This window comes from Condylura cristata, unplaced genomic scaffold, assembly GCF_000260355.1.
Source record: "Condylura cristata isolate star-nosed mole 26May11 unplaced genomic scaffold, ConCri1.0 scaffold00020, whole genome shotgun sequence".
In the NCBI taxonomy this organism is placed as follows: domain Eukaryota; kingdom Metazoa; phylum Chordata; class Mammalia; order Eulipotyphla; family Talpidae; genus Condylura; species Condylura cristata.
In genome coordinates this window covers 16,631,482-16,655,816 of record NW_004567121.1, presented here as the reverse complement: position 1 = coordinate 16,655,816, position 24,335 = coordinate 16,631,482, and the positions used below count along the sequence as shown (strand labels likewise).

At 51.6% G+C, this 24,335-nt stretch overlaps 2 protein-coding genes across 3 annotated transcripts in view; both read right to left on the bottom strand.

Annotated features, from left to right (window-relative positions):
• Positions 1–14,664: 14,664 nt before the first annotated feature.
• Positions 14,665–17,316, bottom strand: ZFP36L2 (ZFP36 ring finger protein-like 2). The gene is made up of 2 exons (XM_004686249.2): positions 17,028–17,316; positions 14,665–16,475 (listed from the first exon to the last, which is right to left on the bottom strand). The coding sequence occupies exons 1-2, from the start codon at positions 17,076–17,078 to the stop codon at positions 15,009–15,011; spliced, it is 1,518 nt and encodes a 505-aa protein (XP_004686306.1). The 5' UTR covers positions 17,079–17,316; the 3' UTR covers positions 14,665–15,008.
• A 3,215-nt stretch (positions 17,317–20,531) lies between these two features.
• The window catches only part of THADA (thyroid adenoma associated), a 288,533-nt gene continuing 284,729 nt past the window's right edge, over positions 20,532–24,335 (bottom strand). For both annotated transcript variants that reach the window (XM_012727581.1, XM_012727582.1), the window contains exons 37-38: positions 22,652–22,821; positions 20,532–21,653 (exon numbers count right to left, since the gene is read on the bottom strand). In XM_012727581.1, coding sequence (XP_012583035.1) covers positions 21,258–21,653; positions 22,652–22,821 — 566 coding nt within the window. In that variant the 3' untranslated portion in view covers positions 20,532–21,257. The remainder of the gene's footprint in view (positions 21,654–22,651; positions 22,822–24,335) is intronic.

The window sequence follows — 24,335 nt, the reverse complement described above, 5'->3', positions numbered from 1 at the left end:
GGCAGGGGTGGAGGGCAGCCAGCATGGGGCAGGGGGTGTGGGGCAAATGCCGGGGCAACGGGCAGGGTTTCTTCCCTTCTAACTGGAAAGTGTGTGCCTAGCTGATGTAAGCTGCTGCTTTATGAATCTGTGTACTCGGTAAAGCTGAGGCTGGTCTAGATTAAGGAGGGGGTCCAGGTGAAGGGTGGTCCAGATTAGTTGTATAAATTAAGGGTGCTGAAGCCACCCAGACCAGGAAGGTCAGCCTGCAGGGGCTCTATTAGGCCTGAGTGATGCCTGAGACTTGAGCTGCCCAGCCCACATCTGTCCTGCATGAAGGCAGGGGACCAGATGCTGAACTGACCTCCCAAGGGCCTACAGGTCAGGGTTGACCATTTGACCATGAGCAGAGGCTTCCCATAGCCCCTGACCTGCTTCCCGCTTCTTGGTGATACATGTGTCCCCCCCCTCCCACCAGCCCAACTGGCTCCCAGTTCAGCTGCACAAACGGCCAAACGCTCTGGAACCCAAACAGGAAGCCAGGGAGCAGGGGGCTAACGGTTGGCCCTGGGGATCTCAGGTTCCTCCAGGAAACGTGGGGAGGTGGAAACAGACCTGCTTTCCCCAAAGCCTCCTCCCCCCTGCCGCCGCCCACGCTGGGAGCCCGCCACAAGTGGTGAGCAGCCCTCAACCCACCCCTCGCTGGCAGGGACCCAGGTGGGCCCTGGGGAAATATGTCCTTTTATGGGAGACACAGGGAGAGGGTCTTTGACACCCACTCCTGGGTCACTTTTTGAAAAATGGCTTTAATGCCAGAAAGTACAGAGCCCCCCCAACACACACCCATCTCTACCACACACAGCACCCCAACTGTCAGAGCCCCCAGCAGACTGCTCCTACATTGACACAGCATTTTCAGCCCGAGTCCAGAGTGTACAGCAGGCAGTTCTCAGTGTGGCACTCCAGTGTGTGGACAAACATCCATCGTCCTAATGTTGTACAGAACGGTGCCAGGGCCCCTGGAACCCTCTGTGCTGTGTTAACCTCCTTTCCTCCCCTACCCCTGGCCACCACGGATATTTTGACCATCTCCATAGTTTTACCTTTTCCAGAATGTTCTATAGATGGAATCCTACAGTATGAATCTGCTTCAGATTGACCTCTCTTACTGAGTGATCTGTGATTCAAGTTCCTTTATGTCTTCAGACTGGAAGCTCATTTTCTTTTAGGAGGTAAAGAATTCCATTGTCTGGATGTAGCAGTTTATCCATTCAACTGCTGAAGGACATCTTGGTGGCTTCCAAGTTTTGGCAAATATGAACAGAGCTGCTATAAACATCTGTGTGCAGGTTTTCAAATGGACATAAGTTTTCTCCTTATTTGGGTAAATCCCAGGGAGCATGGTTACTGGAGGGTATAGAGTTCTGTTTTGTAAATTACTGTGAACTGTCTTCCCCAGGACAGTTTTTCCTTCCCAGCTGTGATGAAGGGGAATCGCCGTTCTCTGTATGTCTCTCCAGCATTGGTATCAGCTGGGGTTTGGGTTTCTGCTGTTCTAATAGGGGTGCTGTAGTACCTTGCTGTTTGAATTCACAATTCCCTAATGACTCATGTTGAGTTGGGTCACTTTAAAAAAAAAAGATTTATTTATTTATGCATACAGGAACTGGGGTACAGGCCAGAGGTGTGGGGGTGAGAGGATTCACCAGAGACAGAGTGGGGAGCAGAAAAAGCAGATTAACTGAAATACACTGCTGAGGGGAGCAGCAGGTGGATCAGGAGAAGTCTGCTGTGCCACGTGCGTCCCTTCCCTGGTTGGGGATCGAACTTGTGCTGCAGTGGCTGCAGATAGCTTCACAGTGCTATGCTTTAACCCATTGTGCTACCAAGGAGGGGAGAAATGGATCACTTTAAAGGTGAGTTTTTCTTCAAATAATCCTGAAGTCATAGTTACTTCATTTCTTATCAGCCCACCCTCCAGTGTAGAGAAGCTGCTGAATCCCAGGCTCTGGGCTGTCACCACCTCACTGCTGGCCTAGGCAAGTCACTGGCTAACCTGGTCCTCCACCCAAGGCAGTGGCTTTCGCAGCACACTGACCACTTGAAGTAAAAGAGGACGAGGGTGCTGGGGTGGGAAGCCCATGACAGGATGTGCTGACAGGATGCAGAGGAGATTTCGCACCTGGCACAGACGTGAACTGCCAGCTCCACCCGGCAGTACGGAGGCTCAGAAAGCATGGTGGCTGTGGTGGGAGAACATACAAGGTGCAACTAACCTCAAGAAACAGTCATAGGTTCCGTTTTTGTCCCTTTAGAAAAGAAGACTGTGTGCTGGGAAGTTTATCTCGAACAGGTGATAGCTCTAAAACCTCCAGCCTGGCCTAGGCCCTCAAAGACCTCCTGAGACAGTAGGGTGGGATTAGCAAGGGATTAGTCTCCTCCTCGCCCCCCTTCCAGGGTCCCTCAGCCTCCTGCCCCACCAAGGCCTTCTCTTGACAGCAAAATCCAACAGAACCATATTCTCTCTTCCAACAATTTTCAATGCATCTTTTTTCTTTTTGGCACAACAGAACAGGATGGTTCATAATCCCAAGTGCTCAGATAACATCTGTTGACATTTAAAAAATAATAATACAATGCATAGTCAGAAAGTCAAACAAAAGAGAAAGGTTTTAAATAAAAGTAAAACTCTCCCTCCTTTTACTCTTTCCCAACCTCCATCTAAAAGTGACCAGTTAACAGTTTCTTGTGTTAAAAAAAAAAGTTATGTCCACCCTAGCATTTATGCATACATCTGTATCTGTTAAAAAAGAGAATATACAGAAAAAGAGGTTGTACTGAAACATGGCTCTTCCCTTGATCTTTTAACTTAAGCTCACAATTTAAAGGTCTCTGATCAGTGCATACAAACCCTTCTTAGAGTCTATCATTTTACAGACTTCTGTGGAGGGCTGGTTCCCTGAGAACAGGCCTGTCCTTGCTGCTCAATCTCTTTTCAGAATATTTTACATACTCACTCATTGCCTTCCAAACCCCTAGTCACCCTGGTCTAGAATCTCTTTGGTCCACCTCAGAGACTAGAAATCAGTTTTCATTAACCCAAAGAGGGCAAAAAGAATGACTCAATTTCTACCTGAAAGAGAGGTAACCCTCTCTTAGAGTCGAGGTAGAGATTTTAATAAGCGGGTTTCCTATATGCCTTTCTGGAGCTGGGAGGCCATTTGATAAAACCAAACTTCCCCTTGGACCTTAAGGGAAAGATGAGGAAAGAGAGGCACAGAAGGGTTGAGGAACCTCCCCAAGGTCACACAGCAGGTAAACGGGGAGAGTGGGATGGAAGAGTCAGACAGGTTTCAGCCTGTGCCCTGAATACAGGGGGCCAGAGGTTGTGTAGGCAGGCATGGCCATGTTGGAATGTCCAGGGACTGAACAGTTGGAGGAAGCTGGGCAGAGAAGGAGCAGGAGGTGAATAGAGGCCTAAGAAGGCAGGGACCTTCAAACTGGGCAAGGTGCTGGAGCTCATTCTCCATGCAGCCCAGGGACACGAGGCTTTCTGTGGACTCCAGCTTCAATAGGACTTGGGGTGGACAGATGAGGGGTGGGGGTAGGAGAGCTTTGATATTATTTACCATCTGATGCCAGGTATGGTGTATTTGTGTCATTTAATCCCTGTCAAAAGGCAGTTTTACTGCTGGGGAGGCTAACCTCTCCTGGGTGATGCCTAGGAGTCATTCCCCAAGTGGGGCGCGTGCGTGGGGCGGTGTGGCATGGGAAGAGGGGAGAAGGTGACATGGCCCTCAGGGTCTCTCAGGATCTGAGCTGGCAGATGCTTTCTGGGGTGCAGGGGGAGCCACATAGCCAGCCAGAGGCTGTCCCTTTCCCCTGGGCTCCCCCCTCTTTCCTTGAACCCGGGCTGACCTTGACTTTGGCCAGGACCCCAGCAGTCTACTGACTCATCTTTGCTTTCTAACTTTCTGGTTTTTACTCATCTGTCTTTCTGGGTTGGGTTTCTACCTTGGAGAAAAGAATTTTCTCTCTCCCTCCTGTATACTGACAGACACACAGGCTGCTTGGTGGCAACTTCTCCAAAAGACTTTTAAAGAAAGACCCTGTGGGCAAAAGAATCCGAATCTCCAGTCCACTGGAAGTCTCCAAGGCAGGTCATGGCTCCCCGGCCCCTGGTCACAGTCTGGCTTTCCCGAGGCTGAGCAGCCCAACGCTTTGAGAAAAAGACCTGGCTCATTTGGGGCAGAAGGCTTATTAGTCACAGGAGCAGAGGGTAAGTCTCATCTCCTGCCCTTGGGGAAAACCTGGCATTCTTATTACCACTACATGGCTGAGCACCTGAGCAAAGAGGTTGAAGCACAGTTACACCCTGGAAGTGTCTGGCAGCAGAGGCTGGATTATAACTTCCTGTGGCTAAGCCGTCCCAGCCACATGTGATGCCTGTGTAGTGTCCTGTGCAGCTGGCCTGGCCTGTGTACCTTCTTCCTCCAAAACTGACCTGAACTTAGAGAAGAGAAGAGGACTACTGGGCCAGGCCTCACCTCTGAGATGAACTCAGAGAGGGAAGGCTGTGCCAAGGGTGGGTGTAATCCTGGGAGCCTTCCTGTAAGAGGGGGCTTTGCACAGTCACACACTTGCTCTGGGAGGACAATGTCAGGGACGTAAGAGGACAGAGCACCAACATGCAATGGGCAGCAGGGTGGTGGCAATGTAATCATTCTGTCAAGCACTTGTTAAGCTCCGATACATGGTAGGCTGTCTGGATACAATAAAACAGACCAATAAAAAAAGAAGAAAAATTCTTCCCAGGGTTAACTTTTCAGTAGCGGGGTCACACTGAGGTGGGTCAGCCCAACATCCCTAAGGGGTCTACAGCACTATTCCTGACTCCCTGTGAGAGTCAGGCCTGTGACCCTGTCTCTCTTCTCATAGGGAAACCCTGTCAGGGACCCAGGCCAAACCTCCAAATTGCTGCAGCCTGTGCCAAGGGGTCCTCTTCCCTTAAGGTTCTGGGTTGCCTTGCTTTCTACCTTCTCCTGGAAGTCCCCCTTGATATACACCCTGCCATTCACTAGGGTGGAAGGATAAGAAACACATTGTTCTTAGGGAGCATGATGGTAGTGGACTAAAATCAGTAACTCGCCATCTAAACCCTATGAGATCTTATGAAAGGTGTCTCTCTGGGCCTCATTTCCAACATGTTCACCACCGAAAGGGAGAGCAGTTGCTGGGGCAGCAACAGCTGTCACTCACTGGCCCCTCGCAGTAATCTGGTGACTAATTACTGGCCACTCCCATTTTGCAGATGAGGAAACTGTGGCTCAGAGGGATCATGAATTGTCTAAAGCCAAACAGCTGTGTGCATCCAGAAACTTCTTCTAACATCACACCATGGTTGTGAGCAGAAGATTCTATTCATTCTGCTCAACCAGTTCTTCTGTCAACTAGAGCTAAAGGCACCAGCTCTGTGTCAACAACGGGTTAAGCACAGGTTTTATTAGGACATCTAGTGGACCTCCGGCAGAGCTGGCTGGGACAGAGGTGTGGCGGGACAGGGTCCTGGAGGTGTGGGGAGCCAGGCTTCTCCAGCGAGGCTGTGACAGGCTCTGCCACCAGATACTTCCAGGGTGTGGCCGTGTCACTGTGTGACCCTCACTTAACCGATCTGCTCAGGTGCTCCCGAGAGGTGCTCGTCTAAGGTTGGTGGGAGGGTGATGTGGAATGCCACGAGCACTCGGGGTTCTGTTTGGTAGCAAGTGTGCTGCTTACACTGTGGCCGTCATTGTTAAGTGAACCACTATGGGGCAAGGGACAGCGTGACCGCCAGATGCCAGGCTCTGTGCCCAGAGGTGCCCAGAGGAGCGAGTGAGCAGCGGCCTCCGTAGGAGAGCCCCTCAGATAGGGCCCTGTGGGTGAAGCAGCTGGGCGCCCTTGGAAGGCCAGGTCTGGGCTGAGGATGAGGTGGGGGTGGCTGGGCCGGGCAGGAGGAAGGTGCACTTTTATGCGTATGTGAGAGACAGAGGACGAGACAACGGGACCTGAGGCTGCCCCAAGGATGCAAACAGGTGAGTGGTGGATCCACGCTGTGCGCCTGCAGGACAGTGGGCTCCACTGCCAGGGAGCCCTGAGAGACTTTAAGGAGAGGGAGCAGCTCTCTCCGCCCTGCAGGTGAGGGGGGCATCTTGTCTCCTTTGTGGGGGAGGCCTGGTTTACAGTAGATCGGAGGTCGAGGTGGACCCACACTGGGCCCTGCTCTTGGCCCTTGCCTTGGGTAGGGATCGAGACTGGCTCTCCACTGTGGAGTGTTTTATGGGCTCCTGTTCCTGTTGCCCCCACTCTTAGCCCTCCCAGCCTAGCCTACAGGGCCTAAGGTTGAGGCAGCAAGCACCAGAAGAGCAGTATAGTCCAGGGCCTGTTTGTGGTGGTGAGGAAAGGCCCAGAACGCATTTACAATTTCCCTCCTTTCCTTCTGGTGGCCCTCCTGACTGGCGGTTACACCACTGTGGTTTGTTGGCCCCAAGGAGTGCCTCCATTACATAACGCCTGATATAACTGCCCCTGAAACACACACACACACACACACACACACACTCGTGTACACGCTCTGGCAGAGACACCTACAGCCTCATACCCTCCCTCCATCAGTCACTATTGTTCTGGGAGGATCTCTGTTGCCTCCACCCACAGTCACACAAGGGGGGGGGGGAGGTTCCCTAGGATTTCAGGGGAAAAGCTTTTCCTTTATTCGGCTGCTCATTCTTTAAGCCCCAGTGACCTAAGCCTCATAAGACCAACCTAGGCCTGCCTAGGGCTCTCAGGGATAGTGTAGCAGGCATCATGAGCTGCCCTCATGATGGCGAGAGAAGATGCTCCCTTCAGCAGTATATTTTAGTAGACTCACCTGTTCTGCTTCCTACTCTGTTGCTGGTGAATCCTCTAAGCACCCGCTTCTGGTCTGTACCCCAGTTTTTCTATGCATAAATAAAGAAATTTAAAAAAAAAAAAAAGAAAGAAAGGACAATATACAGATGAACAAAGGAATTTAAAATATGGCCCATCCTAAGGAAAATAGAGAGTGGGATGAGATACAAGGGATGTTAAATGGGACTGTTCCTTTACGGATGGCCACCTGAATAGGTAACAGTTAGTAGGGGAGTGAAAGAATCAGGCCAGAGGAAAAACACGACAGAGGGAATAAATAACAAGTACAAAGGCCCTGAGCAGAGCTTGTCTGGCACGATTAAGAGACGGCAAGGAAGCCTACATGGTTGCAGCAGGAAGGGGTCAAGATTAGAAAGGAAAAGGGCTAGGAGTAGGAGGCGGGAAAGGACAGGGCCTTTCCTTGTCCTACAGGACAAGGCCCTGTAGGCCTTGCTAAGATTGTGGCTGTTACTGGGAAAGAGGACTTTGCATTTTGAAAGCACAGGTGAGTAAAGGTAGTCAGGCCTGGATGAAATCCTGGAAGATTTCTTGCACTATCTGGGCATGGCAGGAAGTAGAGCAGGTTCAGAGGAGTGGGGGGTGGGGGGTGGGGGGGCAGCCTGGGGGGACTTGAGGGAGCACAGTTGAGATTCTTTTGAATTCTGCTTCAGCCACTTCCTAAATTCTTGTGGTGTTGAGGAAAGGCCCAGAATGCATTTACATGATATGCATGCACATGACAACCGCCCTGAGCTGTTTCCTCAACTTTGCTATAGGGCTAGTAACAGTACCTGGGGGAATGTGGATGAGGCCTTCTTCAACATTCATAAAGCTTCCCAACTAATAAGAGCTCCACAAACTGGCTGCTAGTCTCCTGAAGGCTTTCCAGCTGGAGCCGGTGGGCCTCAGCCAGTGCAGAAGGGCAGTAGAAGGGGAAGCCAGTGGTAACCACAGTTCTAGGCAAATGACTTTGCATATATTATCTCACTTAACCTTTCCCGCCAAAAGGGCGGCATTTTTTTCACATGAATTACGGAGTCTCAGGGATTGAATGGTGCCCAAGGTTGCACAATGGCAGCACCTGGGACCTATTTCCCCCTCTGACTCTTCCCCCTTGTGATAGCCTCATGGACCCAGTGACAAGCTCCAGGAGTCCCTCTGGGGCGGGGGGTGGGGGGGTGGAGGGGGTGGGGGTCGGGTACATATAATTTTTAGGGCATTTTTGTTTAATTGAAAAGGTTCATTCTAAACATTTTACTGCAATAGGGCAAAGTTCAAAGTATACTATAAGAAACCAGGGTCCTCCTTGGTGTGGTGCAGGGGTTAAAATCTCAGCACTATCAAGCTATCATCAGCTACTGCAGCACAAGTTTGAGCCCTGACCAGCTACATAGCACAGCAGACCTCTCCTGTCTCGCCCCATGCTCTCCTCAGCAGTGTGTTTCAGTTCTGTTCCCCCCTCTGTCTCTGGTGAGTCCTCTCACCCCCTGCACCTCTGGCCTGTACAGAGCTGTACTACATAACCCAGAACTACCTGTAGGATGCCAGTAGGCCCTGGCCAGAAGTGCCAGCTGCACCTCCCTGAACGTATGAACCGAGTCCCAGACCAGTGTGTGCTGGCTGGCACTACCCTGTCAGCTCTGACCCTGCAGTATCTATACTGTATGGGGGTCCAGGCATCCCAAAGTGCTCAATAAAAGCTCAGCACATTGGCCTGACTGGACCTGATGCATCACAGTAGCCAGGCCAGGGAGAGACAACCAGGAGTAGAGGGTCACCTGGCCACACACCTCTGCAAATGCCTCTCCCCTAACGTACACCTCACAAGCATCAGGCTTCCAGCGCCCCTCAGCCCCTTCTTATGTGCCTCAGGGCCCTAGATTGCCCTGTCAGCAGTCTCTCCCCCAGTCCTGGTCTGGGTCTCCCCCCATGTAAGCCCTGCCCTAGGCCGGGGAAGGTGACAGAGGCTGCCTGCAGAGGGGGTCTCCGGGAATTCTGTGTTTCATCAAATATTGTTGGGCCATGGAATTTTATTTGAAAATAATTTTAATTAGTCGGAAACTAGGAGTTTAATAAATGGAAAACAAAGAACTTTCCAAGGCCACAGCTGGGAAACACTCGCTTTTTAAAAAATTCCGCCTGGTTTCTCAGGCCAGCTAAGCACCCTGACAGAAGGGCCTGATTGCCAGAGGAATCCACAAGGAAAACAAAGCTTATTTTTAGAGAAATATTTTAAACTTGGTTCCAGCGAGCTCGGGAGTTTTCTTGTCTGTCTAAAGCCTGTAATATCTTTCCTCCTATTTCAGAATTGCTTTCACCCCAGAAGGCACAAGAACGCCTATCAGGCAAGAGCTATTTCTGCCTGGATGAAAATAAAAGGACCCCCTCTCATTCCCCTCAGAAAATTAATTGTTTCTAAATATGTGTCTGTAGTCAGGCCTAGGAGGCCTTTCCTAGGCAGGTATGCCCCGCCACAGGTGGTCTTAAGTCTCTGCAGGCCTGTGAGCCCGCCTCCCACTAAGCCCTGTCTTGCCTACTGTCCTGCCGGAAGTGGATGACAGCCTGGCCATTTCCGGGTTTTGAAAGCACTTTTTTTTTTTAAGATTTATTTTATTTATTTTTGCATACAAGAACGGGGGGAATAAGCCAGGGGGGAATAAGCCAGAGGTGCATTTGTGTGTGTGTTTGTGTGTGACAGGATTCAGCAGAATGGGGGTCAGAACAGGCAGACTGAGTGAAATACACTGTTGAGCAGAAGCAGCAGGCGAGACAGGACAGGTCTGCCGGGCCATGTGGGTCAGCTGCCTGGCCGGGAATGGAACTCAGGCCTCAGTGGCTGGCGATAGCTTGATAGTGCTGGGACTTCAACCCCTGCACAGGGGAAGCTCTGAAAGCACTTTTTAAGCTTGCTTTTCTTCTACCCTTCCAGACCACAACACACACATCCAGAGCCAACACATAGCAACACACACAGATCCTTCCTCACACTCCACAGACACACACACACCTATAGACCACACCCACCCATAGCACCAGACACACACAACCCACACCCCCATAGCAATAGACACACCTAAACCCATACACACACACACACAGTAACAGACACGCCCAGACATACCCACACTCACACAGATCTGCGTAACATGTGTGCATACACAGCTACAGGCGTGCCCAAACTCATCCATACACACACTGACACACGTGGCGACACACCCAACCCATACCCACACTCACACAGATCCCCAATTATACACCCACACTGGCGCTCAGATTTCCTCACCCCGGCACACCCACACATCCACGACGCCCTCACCCTACATACCTGTCCCCACCTAATCGACATCCACACAGAACCCCTACACTGCTACTGCCCTAGAGCAAAACCACGCAGACACAGACCCCTGCCCCATTCACCATGATACCCACAAACATGTGCACACCCACCTAGATAGTTGACACAGATCTACTCACACTCTCCAAAAGAACACACCCTCACAGACCTCCCTCCTTCCATACACAGACACACCCTTAGGTATAAAGGCTTATGCCTACCCTTATGCTTTCCAGATGTAGCAAAAACTGTCAGCAGAGTGGGGACAACCCACCAAGGTAGTGGTGGGCCCTGGAGACACTGTGGCCTCCTGTGCAGACACGCTACTCCAAAGGGCTGCTCTGAGAAGCCTGTCCAGCCAGCAGGCCCTGGCCTCTTTCTGACCCTCACTCTCCTTCCTCCACAGAGCCGCCCCATGCCCACAACTCTACACATCCTCCCTAGCTTGAACAAGAAAAAATAAACACAAACAAGGTAGCAGCAATGGAGAGGGGCGCTGGGTTCCTGATGGAAGGAAAGCAGGGCTGAGGCTTAGCAGCAACTCACAAGGCCAAGAAAGGTGTGAGATCCAACTTGCTTTGAAGTCAGAGTCTCAGAGGCCCTCGCCTTTGTCACAAGCAAAACTGAAGGGGAGACAGATGCTGGGGAGATTCCCTTCAGGTTCATATGCTCTCCAGATAGCTTCTGCTGGAGAACCCAGGGACCCCCTGGCAGATTTAAATACAGAACATCCTGGTGCTGGGCCAGGCTTGGCAGTCAAGAGCTAAGCCAGCTTGTCCTTGCTTCTTGGGTTTTCCTTAGCCTGGCCATTCCGTCTGGATTCCTGAGCTGCTGCAGGGCTCAGAATCTTCTACTCCCAGGGCTGGGTGCAGAGCTGTTTGTGTGTGTGTACCTGTTTGCTTCAACTATTCTCAGGCGATTCAGATGGGGGTGAAAAATCATGTACATATGCATCCTTTCGCTGAAATAATTTAGAACATAGCACACATTAATTGGGCTCCTTAAAAAATAACATCCTTCAAAAACCCAATGGAAATGCTACTATTAAGACATTTTAAACCATCACACTCTGGGCTCATTTTCACAACTGTCTACATAGGAATTTTATCTCGAGTATAACGCTGTTTCAGAGCCAGAATCAGTTCAGCTCCCTAGCCCATGAGAGGAATCCTGGCTTGTCCTTACTTGCAATTTTTACTTCTATTTCCCTTAATTTACAAGAAGACCTGCCTAAGGGTAATCAAGCAATAGAAGAGTTTTGTTGGCTGTTAATTCCAGTCGATGCAGAAAGACAATGGCCTACATACCCTCCATTGATCTGTGGCAAGAGGAAATTTCTGAATGATTTCCCTCCAACGGCCCCCCACCCCCCAAACCCCAAGCTTTCCATGCTCCACTGGGTCTAAAATACAAAACATCAGCTCCTAGCAGTTAGGCTTTCAAACAAACCAATTTTTAAAAAATGAACGTGGCTCACCCCAAAAAGCAGCCTAACATTCCCACTGATCAAAAGTACTTGTTTAGAAAAACAAGTTTTGGAATTAAGTGGAAAGAAGGTCTTTGAAATACAACTTGGCCTAAACAGCACCACATTGAGGCTTTCCCTCCCCGGTGTACATTCTTTATGGTAGAGGCCAGGGAATCTGCAGGGTCTTGGCGGCCCCAGCATACCCAGGCCCCGGTTTCCCCTCCCCCGCCGCTGGGGCCCTCAGCCAGGGGACGGGCATCTGGGGGAACTTTGAAACTGTTCCCCAGTCCCTTTGGCAGCGGGCGCCAAGCACCAAAACGCTCCAGTTAACACCAGCGCAATCATTGTTAACGTGAAACAGCTGCCCGCGGCCTGGCGGGGCCCACGGGGCCCGCCCCCGCCCGCCCAGCCCTGCCCTGCCCTGCTCTGCTCTGCTGTGAGGCCCAAGACCTGCTAAGGCAGGACTGAGGGGGCGCCACAGTAGATAGAGCCCAGCTGTTGCAGATCAGAACACAAACTCTTGCTAAATCTTTTACCTACTTTGTAAAGTGTCTGAATGGGGGTGGGGTGGGAGTAGGAGGATGGGGAAGGAAAAACATGGATTTATGCAGCCGATTTTTTAAGTTTCTAAAGGGGTTGCAGGAAAACACTATAGTTCTGCTCAGTTGTGGTAGAAGTAGCAGGCAAATCAGTCTTTTCTTCTGCTCTTCCTTTTTCTAGAGATAGGGGTTGAATTTGCTTTCTGGCCACTTAAGAGCGGTCTGAAGGACAGACACTAATCCTTTTGCTTAAGTAGGAAGCTGTCCACGTAAACAGTACCGAGATGTAAGTTTAACCTGTGTAAATCTTCCGTTCCCTCCCCAGGACAAGGACACGGGCAGGCTTTCCAAAGTCCTAGCAAAACCATGATTCTCCAGCCCAGCCAGCGCCACACCTTACCCCTGCACCGCTTCCATTTCAGCACTGAAGGGCCAGCTGACCCAGCGCCTGCTGGGACCCTCCTCCCCACCCCAGTGAGTTCTGCTCTGGCAGCAGCAGACAGGACTTTCAGCTGCCAGTGGACACGTGATTCACTTGGTGACTCAAGGGCAGGCCACACCCCCCAGCCCTCCCAGCCAGAAGCTGCCACCAGCCAGCCGGCCAACCCTGGGATGCATCTTATTACCAAGGGGAACAGCTAACTAGTGCCCTTGACAGTCCAAATAATTACTTTCTTTCAGCTGAAAGAACTTGTTATAAAATACATAGAGGCAGACTTTTGAACTCTACCTTTGCCAGCTCCTAGCTCCCAAACCCCTCCAAGACCTGAGTGAGACCAAATGGGAGAAACTAGAAAGCTGATTTGTTTAAAAAAAAAAGAAAGCTACCTTACACATCAATACCTTTTTATCCCAAAAATTTTATTGGGGGAAAACTACAAAACATTTACAGTACAATGTTTACAGTCACAATTTGTAGTGAACTGATTCCCCAGAATATATTACAACTCAAGTTGACTTATCTTGTTACATTCAAAAACCTACTTCTGTCAAAGTAGTCCCGAGTACATACATACATAGTGCTCCAACTGTACCTACGAACAAACTAAGCTACTGCTCACTCATCCAGCCCAGGAAGGCTTGGGGGCCATTCCTGACTTTTTACATGGAAAAAAAAAAAAAGGTACAAGTTTTGGAATTTTGTAATTAAACAAGGCATATTCATGTACTACAAACCATTTCAGCACTAAGAGGTGGCCTCTTCACTTTATAGCTATATAAAAAAAAAAGTGGTAAAAATCTTTTCCTTTTGTGCAGTTGAACCCATCCTACATTCAAATTCTCTCAAGCACTGATAGACAAAATACTTATTTGGTTGAGGAAGATTTAAGGCAAGTTCTGGCCCTTCCAAAGGCACTGTGAGGGAACCCCCCCCATTATTGCTACATGTCTTTATATTCAGAGTATGTCACAGTAGAACTGGCGGAATAAGCAAAACAGAAAACATTTTTTTTGCAAATTAATCAAGTTGGAATGAAAAAAATAGGCCACACTTAAGCCTGATTGCAAAATATGTGGTCACTTTTTTCTTTAAAGTTGGATGGGCTACAACCATTATACATTCTAAGAAAACTCATAAGATATTCCTCAAACTACTTCCACAGCATCAGATAGATTTCTATAAAAGAAACCATGCAATCTTTCAAAATTTACGTAAACAAGGAAAGAAATTAATGAAATAAATATTACATACAATCTCTTAAATTAAGAATTTTTTACTCATTTACAATAAAATAACCAGGTGAAGTTACAAAAAGCATATATTACTGTGAAAAGAACATACACTCCACATTTTGCCGATTAATAATGGCAATCATAATTTAACATAATAAAAGAATATATATCTATTGTTTTTCATCATACTTGATAAATACAGTATGAACAAAATTCTCAATGTATACTTTTCACAAGATAATAAATAAGTTAAATAGTTTTTTTCATATTGAGTTGTGGTGCAGTGGTGCGAATCAACTCAAAACAGCTAAAAATTCAGCAGTTATTCCCCAACAATTACAACTAAGGTCTGCCCGAGGCTTCCAGAAGGAGCAGACAAAATGGTTCTAAACTAAATATCCACTCGTGGTGGCAATGAAAACCAGTAACCAGTATGAAACTTTGGAATGCAAGGGCTTTTTCCAGACATAAAGAACCTTGTTTAAGAAACCACCCATGGAAGTAAAGGCGACTATCAGAAGGCATATTCTCGGTAGCATCTGGACTCGACAAGCTCATAGGTCTAGCAAAGTGGTGGCTGCTGGTTTGTGTACGCGGGTCTCAGACCAACGGCGATTAGGAACTTCTTTCACGGTTAAGTTTCAAGTGAGGATATGGAATGGTGGTTGGTAGCTGCTGGTGCTGGGTTGATTTGTCCTCAAGTCCCAAACTCTTCGGAGGCCTAAGAAAGTTTAAGTGTTTGGTTTTTTTTGTTCTATTCGCATCATAACTGCCCTGTTGTGAATATTTTGTTCATCAATACAAAAAGTTTGGTAGCTTTTTCTCAACAAGAAGGGAACTCCGTAATAATAATAAAAATAATAATAATAATAATAAAAAAGGAAACCGAAAGGGGAGGGGTGGGGACCCCTTCCCAGTACAGAAGTTCGAGTCCAAGTGCTCCCGTCGGCCTGCAGTCTGCTCGTGCCCATGCACCCCCCACGCTCATGCCCGCCAGCCTATACCCCCAGCAGGGCCGAGGCGGCAGGGGTGCCCACCAGAGCCCCCAGAACGGCCTTCCCTTCCTCCTCACTGGCGCCCTCTTGCCTCAGTCGTCAGAAACGGAGAGGCGGCTGAAGATGGGCAGGCGGCGGCCCGGGTCCAGGCTGGGGGACTCGGAACCGCTGAGGCTGCCGGAGCTCAGGGAGCCGCTCAAGTAGCTGTCGCGGTCAGACAGAGAGTCCGGGGGGCTGGGGGGCGCGTCGAACACCGGCGACTCGGACAGGCGGCGCGGCAGCTGGAAGTTGAAGGGCGGCGAGGGCGGCGCGGCGGCACTGGCTGGGAGGGGCGCGCTGGGCGGCGCCGGGGGCTGCGCAGGGGGCACCAGGCCCTGCTGCTGCTGCTGCTGCTGCTGCTGCTGGCTGCGATAGTAGGCGGCGGCCACGGTCACGGCGGCGAAGTTGTGCGTCTGGATGGCGAGCGGCGTGATGAGGCTGCTCAACTCGGGGCCGAAGGCGAAGGCGTTGTTGGCGCACGAGGCCGACGAGCAGGCTGAGCACTGGGCACTGGGCGCCAGCAGGTCCTCCGCGCCCCCGGTGCTGTACAGCAGCGCGGCCGCGGCGGCGGCCGCTGCGGCACAGCACGTCGAGACCCCTGAGGGCGTGGAGGCCGCCGAGGCGGAGGAGCAGGAGGACGCGGACGAGGAGCAGGACGAGGCCGAGGAGCAGGAGGGCGGTGGCGGGGTCAGAGACGTGGGGCTGTCGAGCAGCAGCGGCGAGTCGAGGCCCCCCGGGGGCTGGTGGTGGCCGGACGGGAAGCCGGAGAAGCTGAGGCTGTGGTGCAGCTTGGGCCGCGGCTCCCGCGGGAAGCCCAGGTGCAGCGCGTCGCGGGCGCTGAAGGCGCGCAGGTCCCCGGAGGCGCCCCCCGACGGCGCCGGCCGCCGCTCGTCCGCGTTGTGGATGAAGTGGCAGCGCGGCCCGTAGGGGCAGAAGCCGATGGTGTGGAAGGTGCGGCACAGCTCCGTCTTGTACTTGGGGTGGCGGGTCAGGCTGCGCAGTTCTCGGAAGCCGTGCGCGAACTGGCACTTCTCGCCGTACTTGCACGTGCCGCTCTCCTCGAAGGGCCGGCACAGCTCGGTTTTGTAGCGAGTGGAGTTGATCTGGGAGCCACCGCCCCCCTTCTGCTGTTGCTGCAGGTGCAGGAGGTGCTGGCTGCGTTCGCCGTTCTCGCTGAACGAACGATCCCGAAATTTGTTCTCCTTGTTCAGCAGGGCAGTGCCGGTGCCGGAGCCGGTGCCGCCGCCGCCGCCCCCAGAGGGCTCCTTGAGGGTGTTGTAGGAGGCCGGGCCGCCGGCCGCCGCGCTGCCGCAGCTGCTACCATTACCCGCGCCCGGGAACTTGGGCGAGCAGCTGCCGGGGCTGGGCGCGGGATGAGCGAGCGCGTGCAGGTTGCTGGCCGAGTGCCTTCCCAGGAAGCCCGGCGTGAAGCCCGAGCTGGGGGCGGCTGCCACGGGCGTCCCCACCGCCTTCTTGTCCAGCATGTTGTTCAGATTGAGGTTGGCCAGGGATTTCTCTGTCTGCCAAAAGGAGGGGAGCGGAGAGGGGATGAAGAATGGAAAGGGTGGGAAGACTTGGGGCGCGCTGCAGAGTAACTTCTAGTCTTGTCTCTTTCTCTTTTGCAGCTTTCGACTCAACCCCCCCCCCACCCCGTCCTACGCCTCCCTCCATGCACGCGCGCCCAGTCAAGTTCGCACGGGGAGGAACTGCACGGCCGAGGGCTCTCACCGCAGGCCGTGCTCGGTTTCGACATGTGATCTGATCCTCAGCCTGCCGGGCTCGGGAGGCTCAAACCTCGTCCGGGAAGCCCCGGGGAGCGTGGCCGCGGTCCGGCCCAGCCGGAGGAGCTAACCAGCTGCAGCGACTCCCTCCAGCTCTTCCTCCTTCCCTGCTCCTTCCCTCCCGCGCCCACTAGAGCACACACTAGCACAAACTTTGGGATTTCCCCCAGCCCCAACAGTCAGGTGTTAAGGGAACCCCCCCAAAGCCAAGGGCAGAAAAGGCAGGGTCTGAACACTCTTAAGGGCTTCCTGCTCGTCCACGCCCTCCTCCCTCCCAGCTCCCCCGCGTACCTTGCGCAAAAAGTCGATATCGTAGAAGGCGGACAGAAGTGTGGTCGACATGTTTCTGGGTCCTGTTATGGTCTGAGTTGCAGGCTGGGAGGTTCGGAGGAGCCCTGGGGCAGCGCGGCGGGGCTCGAGCCACGACGAATAACGGTGAGGGGCGGGGGAGGGACCGAAAGTTTGCCGTGGGGCGAGGAAAGAGACGAAGCAGCGTGAAGTGGGTAGAGGGGTGCCCGGGAGTGCGGATTGGGGGGAAAAGGAAAGGGAAGCAAAGAGCGCTCCTCCGCGCCCCGGGGTGCCCGGCCCGCCCCCCCCCCCGCGCGGAGCCGACAGCAGCTCGCTGACCGCTGGAACTCCGCGGGTAACGAGCACGCGCCCTATATATCTCCCGAGCGCGGCAGCGGCGAGCGGGCGTGCCGGGGGAGGGGACAGAACGCTGACCCCGCCGGGGTCTCCAGGCAACGCCGCCAGCGGGCTCATGGACGTCAGGCTCCATCCCGGCCTCCCATTGGCCGCCGCCAATTTTCTTCTCGGGGGACGGGGCGGAGAGACCTCGGGGCGGGGCCGGCGCCCTGGGCAGCGTGGAGAGCTCGGCCCACAGCGGTGCTGCTGGGTGGCGGCGGGAAGAAACGGCTCCTCTCCTGTGGGGCCACACTTGGAAATCCCCAGCACGTTTAAACGTGGTCAGGGTTCCGCAGACCTGGAAGTGTCTCCTCCCCACCCGATGCTGCTGGGGTGCTCCTAGGCGCCCCAACTCCCATTCTAGGTTTTATACTGGGCGCGGGAATTGCAAACTGCAGGAATATTGCCATCATCCGCGCGACTCGGGTGGTTTGTAGAGGGGGTCCCGACGGGGCCCGGGGGCTCTGGAACTGAGTCGAGAGGGAGGCGGCTCCTGCCCGACTGCACGTGGAGACGCGGTGGGGGCGGGGGCGGCCACGCGGGCGGCCGCGGAGGCTGTCTCGCCCGAAGGACCCTGGGCCGGTTTCTCCGCCCCACACCCCGCCCAGGCTGCTGTAAACAGCGCTCGAGCGCTGGGGCCGGCCGGGCCGGGCTGAGTGTCTGAGGACAAGGCGCTGGCTTTGCTAATCACATCACAAGACCTTGAGCCGGGGCCAAAGGCGCGGAGTGGCGCGGGGCTCTCGGGCGGGGGAGCCTGCTCGGAGGAAAGGCCGGGAAAGCCGCGCTGGCATGGAGGAGACTTCCCGCCACCTCGTCCTTCTGCTGGCCATCCCGGCCTTCCCCAGCCTTCCGGGGGGTTAGGGTGCAGCTGCCAGCCGTGGCTCCCCGCCCGCCGCACCCTGGGCTCTTCCTTCCTCCGCCGTTGGGGGCGCTGCGCAGATACTTAGATTGTGGGCTGCAGGCTCTCGGCCTGAGGGTGACGGAAGGCCGGATGGGGGCTAGGCACCAAGGACGCGGATGGAGGTGCACCCTCCCACGACACTCCTGTTTTCCTCTGTGTTCACTCTCATACCCTAGACCTGTGCCAAGAAATGCACTTTGCAAACGTTCTTCCTCTGCCCGGCGCTCATTGAGTCTAAAAGGTCGCAGACAACCCCAAACAGGCAGGTCTCGGGTATGGTGTAGTGCCGGACACTTGGTACTTAGGTCGGTACATGTGTTGCTGAAAAGATGGGGTGGGCCGGCCACTTCACACACCTGGCAGCCCAGACTGTAATTTGGTCCAGTACCCGCCGGTGACCCACACCCTCTTACAAAATTGATCTTATTTCTTGTGATGGCTCCTTGTATTCCTTTCCATTTGGTGCTCTTTGAGTTCACCAAAACGAAATGAACGAACAGTTCAGCTTGCACGCAGTTCCTGGGGTACGGCATGCACACAGCCCGGGAGCTTGTACCGTGGACCAGGTAGGGTTGCAAGTTAGGGTGGAGTTTAGGTGCTGCCCCTTAGAAGCCAAGGGACCTTCCTGCAAAATCACAATCTCTTGGATAAGAGGAGTTTCCTCATAAAACTAAGATTATACCTACTTTACTCATCTTACCTTTGCCGAGGTGCAAAATTTACCAGTTCAAAGCAGTTAAGAGACAAACAAGTGTAATCCATCTCATTACAAATTTGCAAAGCATAAACATGCACAAAACGAGGCTTCTAGACTATGGTCAGATGAGCAGATGATCGGTCACATGATCATGAAGGCAGAGCTGATTGACACCTTTGTCTTGCACCCTAGAGATTGGGCCAATGGAGAGTGATCTCAGAAGAGATGAGTGCTTGGCCCTTACAAGCTGCCTGTCTAGTCCCAGGAGGGGCTGGGCAACTGACCTTCGTAAGAACTTTGTTGTTTCATTTGTTCAACTGACCCCAAACACAAGATTTGGGGGTAGCCCCTAAGAGTGGGGTATTCTAAGTATCCCCTGGGAGTGCATGGGGAAGATTGCAGATATAAAACTAGTGGGAACATCTGTCCCACCTGTATTCCCTAGTTGGGAAGACAAAAACCTGGGGTAATCCCAGTCGACAGCTATGTGAAAACTTCCTTTGCAGGCTTAGGAGGGTTCTGGAGGTACCTACCGCATAAACATGTGATGGTGTATGTCTTGGTACAGAATACTTGCTGGTGTAAAAAAAACGAGGCTTATTGTAATGAAAATGCTTTCATTTTAAATGAAGAAAGAAGGAACGCTGGCCTTTTTCAGTGAGTGCTGGGGCTTTTCTGAAGCCAGTTTCACAATGATTCTACCATGGTTATCATCATGTTACATCAAGGCGTCCATGATTAGGTCTTCTCAGAACAAAAAGAAAGGACAGGCAACTTTCTACCAAGTGTGGACCACAGATGCCTAGCCGGGGAGTTAATTCAAGATCACAAAAAACACACTTTTGAACTGAATGGCGCACAAACCATTCAGGGAACCAGCAACTCTTTGGACACAAAATTAACTTCTTTCTCTGCCTCTTCCCATAGATCCCTTTCCCTGCTATTTCCAGTGCAATGATGTTTTTCAGCATTAGGTGATTTTATTTCAACGGGAGACAAATTATTTTTGAAATACAAGACTTTCTATGTGATCGCATCACACAGAACCCTCTCTCCTCTAAACTATCCTGTCAGAACTTTAACCATCAATAACATAATTACAAGCGACTGCTCACCTGAGAAATATTTAAATATTTACAGATACTAAAAGCTGGGCTAAGTTTATATACTATTACTGAAACGGCTTTTTCTGATAACAAGGATGAAAAATGAATGTGGATGAGGCTATGACCCATTCAAGCTATGATTTTCAAGATAACTGTGGATAACACTTATGCTGAAATCATAAATTAAAGCTGGCAAGCCAATGAAAAACAGAAACAGCAGCAAAAGGTATGCAAGAGCGACACCTGCTGGCTATTTGAGGAAGAGGGCCCGGCTGGGCTTGAAAAGGCCAGACCCTGTTAAGGCTTCTAGGTTAAGTCCTTGAAACATAGGGATGTGCTTTCTTGCATCTTAAATGAGTCTTCTTGTTGCCGCCACCAAGAAAATGATAGGAAACACTGTAGGCATCAAATAAATCATTTATTTGGGCTCCATTTTCTCCAGGTTCTTTCTAACACTTTCACCTAGTGGCAAAGTTGGATTTCTCAGCATTCACACACTTTCCCAGGGGGTAGGAGCACTAAGTGGCTCCTTTAATAAGTAGGATGGCATGTGTAGGTCAATGCAGAACTTCCACATGCAGACAATAAAAACAAAATTATTTGTACAAGGTTGATCCTTAATCCTCCCAGGACTCACCACTTGGATCATATTCCTGCCATTGCTAAATTGGAATACATTTAGAATTCCATCCAAATGGGCAGTTTGCCAATTAACCCAACCCCTATATCCAGCAAGAAAAAAAGAAAAGGAAAAAAGAAAAAGGGGGTGGTGGTAGGAGAAATTGTGTTAAAACCCAATTCTCTATAGTCAATTCACAACAAATGCAAGGGGCTATGGACTAGAGGTCCCGGGGGGAGCAAAAGGCCAATTCAGGCCGACAGGTGGCCTGCACCTGGCATCAGAATAAACTTCAATGTGGTAGTCTCACTTCCTACAGTAGCTGCAATAAACCTGCCTGCCTTTAATGAGTGAACTGAAGAAAAATTCCTCTGTAGGAAGGGACAGAAGAGTAGACTCAAAGAAGTGGGGGAGACATGAAAGGGAGAAAATATTTGAATTTATCTTAAACATGTTTTCGGCAGATTTGGTGGGGGAATAATCCAACCCCCAACCCCCCAAAAGCCTGCTTTCTTTAACAAGCCGCCTGTGTTCTTGGAAGAATTAACTGGTTCGCTTCTGCAGGAGAGTCAGCAGCTCTGACAACTGGGGTGTCCTTGCTTTCTTTTCCTTCCAGAAAGTCTAGAAGCCTCAGGCAAGCCAAAGTCCTTTCCTCCTTGATGCGCAGCTTCGTGAACTCCACTGTCTTCAAAAACACCGCAGCTGGGGGCAATTGTCTCAAGAGCTGGGCAAGGAGGTGGCGCTGCTGTGACGCTCCTCTTTGAAGGTGACAGAGCTTCTCAGGGCCTAGGGGACGCCAGCCCGATGTGGAGAGGAGATGGAAGAGGTGTCTGCTCAGGTACTTCACGAAGATCAGGGTCTCAGCCCAGAAGTTGACTTCTTCTTTTTCAAACAGATAGTCTTCCTCCACCTAAATCAAATGAAAATTCCCAAAGTTCACCTTGATGTTACATGCTCTAATTTGCACGGAGCAGAGTCCTGCCGGACTGAGCGTGTGTCCCCTCCCCCGCCGGACAGAGGGCCCACTCCTACCTGTCAACACCCACGCATTCACACCACTTACCACCCTGAAGGTCACCTTCTCTTCCCTGCACTCCACTGGAGAGGAATTCTCCCCCCCCCAGACTTAACATGATCTTTGATAAAGATGTGGTTTTTGGTTCAAAGCCAAGATATTTTGGGGAGCTGGTGCTGAAAGGGAACCTCAACATGGGAGTGGGCCCTAGACCTAAAGGTGCCCTTAGAAATCAGAGAAGAGGGAGGGAGAGACATCTTAGCAGCAGAACAAAGAACAAAGACTCGCCAAACATTAAGACACTAGTCTCTGAGGGTGAAATCAAATTTCTATACTGCTGGGTACTTTCAAGGTCATTTTACCACAGACTCTTTATCATGTCTCCAAAACTCCCATAAACAGACTGCTCCTTGAACTCCTGACCTACTGGGGATGCCAAGAAGGCCGGTTCAGTCAGATGCAGGTGGCTATGAACCTCAACTCTCAAGATGCTTCGCTGCTTGTCTTGTTCCTCAGTTTTCCTATCTGCTGATTGCCTCCCTGCCTGGAAGGGCCTAATAATTTCCTTCAACCTGCAAATATGCTTCAGGGTCTATGATTCTCTGGAAATAATTTACTTAACCATGAGGAGCCCCTGGCTGCTCCACTGTTATTGATAAGCGTTTGGCATAACTAAACCCTCAACTTCTCAGGGGCAAAAGCCGTCTCCCCCCATTCACCACCTACCAGACTGCTACGGGCATTGAGAGATTTTCCTACACAGCTGCTCTGCCCCTGGGCATTGGCACACACCTTCACGGGCATGTTAAGTCCAAGCAAGGCCACAGTGCTGAGCCAGTGGGGGCAGGACTCTGCAAAATCCTGCCTTCAATGCCTGAGGTCCTGGGGAGTACCTGATGCGCGTTTTCCACACGGAGAGCGAGGTCATCATCATCTTCCAAAAGCCACCCCAGCAGGACTGGGAGGCCAGAGGCCAGTTGGTCCCATTGCTGGAGCAGGTCACACAACACAGTGAGGGCCAGAGCCAGTGCGATGGAGGCATCCACCTGGCAGAAGGCAAATTCTGTGGGAAGGAGAAGAGTGTGCGATGAAGGTGCTATTCAGGCCAGCCGGGGAGGCTCTACAGGCTTGCATGATGGAGGGGCGCAGGTGAAATCACTGCCGCCAGCCCATCAGGGACGCAAGCCCAGGCTCACTGAAGGTTGGCAATCCACTTCTGAATCCTGCCGTCCGCACAGCTAGAATCAGCCATGGGCCTGAATGCCACCATTTCCACATTCAGTCCCAGCCCAGCAGACACACACGTATCTCCCCTCAGCCCTTCTGGTGTCACTGGAAGGATATCAGGAAAACGTCTCGCTGCAGGACAGGCCTGAACTCTACTAGTTCACCCCTTCCTCTGAAAGCAAACCCTACCGGGCACGTGGCACTCGCCACCTATCACATCTCCCAGTGGAGCAGTAGCAAACTTTTTCTTAAAGGACTAGAAGGTAAGTATTTAAATTTTGGGGGGTCTTGAACTTCAGTCACAACTACTCAACTGCTGAAAAAAGTCATATGTAAACACGTGGTTGTGACTGTGCTCCTAAAGCACTATTTACAGTTCTGAAATCTGAATTCTATGTCATTTTGATGTCAAGATTAAAAAAAAATCCCCCCAACTATTTAAAATGCTGAAACGGGGCCCTCCCTGGTGGTGCAGTGGGTTAGGATGCAGCACTGCAAGTGAGCCACAGCTACTTCAATGCGAGATTGATCCCCAGCCCTGGAGCTCTCCTGACATGCCTGCTGCTCCCCTCAGCAGTGTACTTTGTCGATCTGCCTGTTCTGTTCCCTGCTCTGTCTCTGGTGCATCCTCTCATGCCCCGCACCTCTGGCCTGTACCCCAGTTCTATAAGCATAAATAAATAAATCTTTCCAAAAATGCTGAAACAATTCACAATTCATGGGTTGTACTACAACAGGTGGTGGCTATCTTACAGTGATTTTATTTTCCAGGCACCTATTTTTCAAACTACTTGGGGAAGGGTACTGAAAGAATCCAATAGAGTGCAGAAAGAGGGCAGGGGTACCTTGGGGAAACCATCGCTGACTTCACACTTGGCCTTAGTTCTGTGTACAAATTTGAAAGAAGCTGAGGATGTTGACACTAACAACCCCAGTTCTCCTGCCTCCAACCTGAGGTCCCAAATGTGGGGCCACAATCCTACTGCACAGATGAAGAAGCTCTGTTGATCCATCATGCACCCACGCCTGTGTCTCTGTGACCCACAATCTGTTAACACTGTGTCTGTCCCAAATCCATCTCTCTAACCCCAGCGCACAGATGTGGCCCTGACCATTTGGCCCCCAAAGATGGTTGTGCATGGCACACAGGGAGAGGATGTGGTGTCTGGGATGGTGAGCTGATTTCCCCAGGGTGTCGAGTCAAACTTAACAGGATGGCCTCAGTGAGGAACTAGTAGGTGCCAGGCCCTCACCAAGTACTCTTTCTCCAACTTTCCAACACCCTACTTCAAGAGGAGGAATTCTGAAGAATCGGTTGTGTGTCTAGGGAACCAAAACAATCTGAAAAAG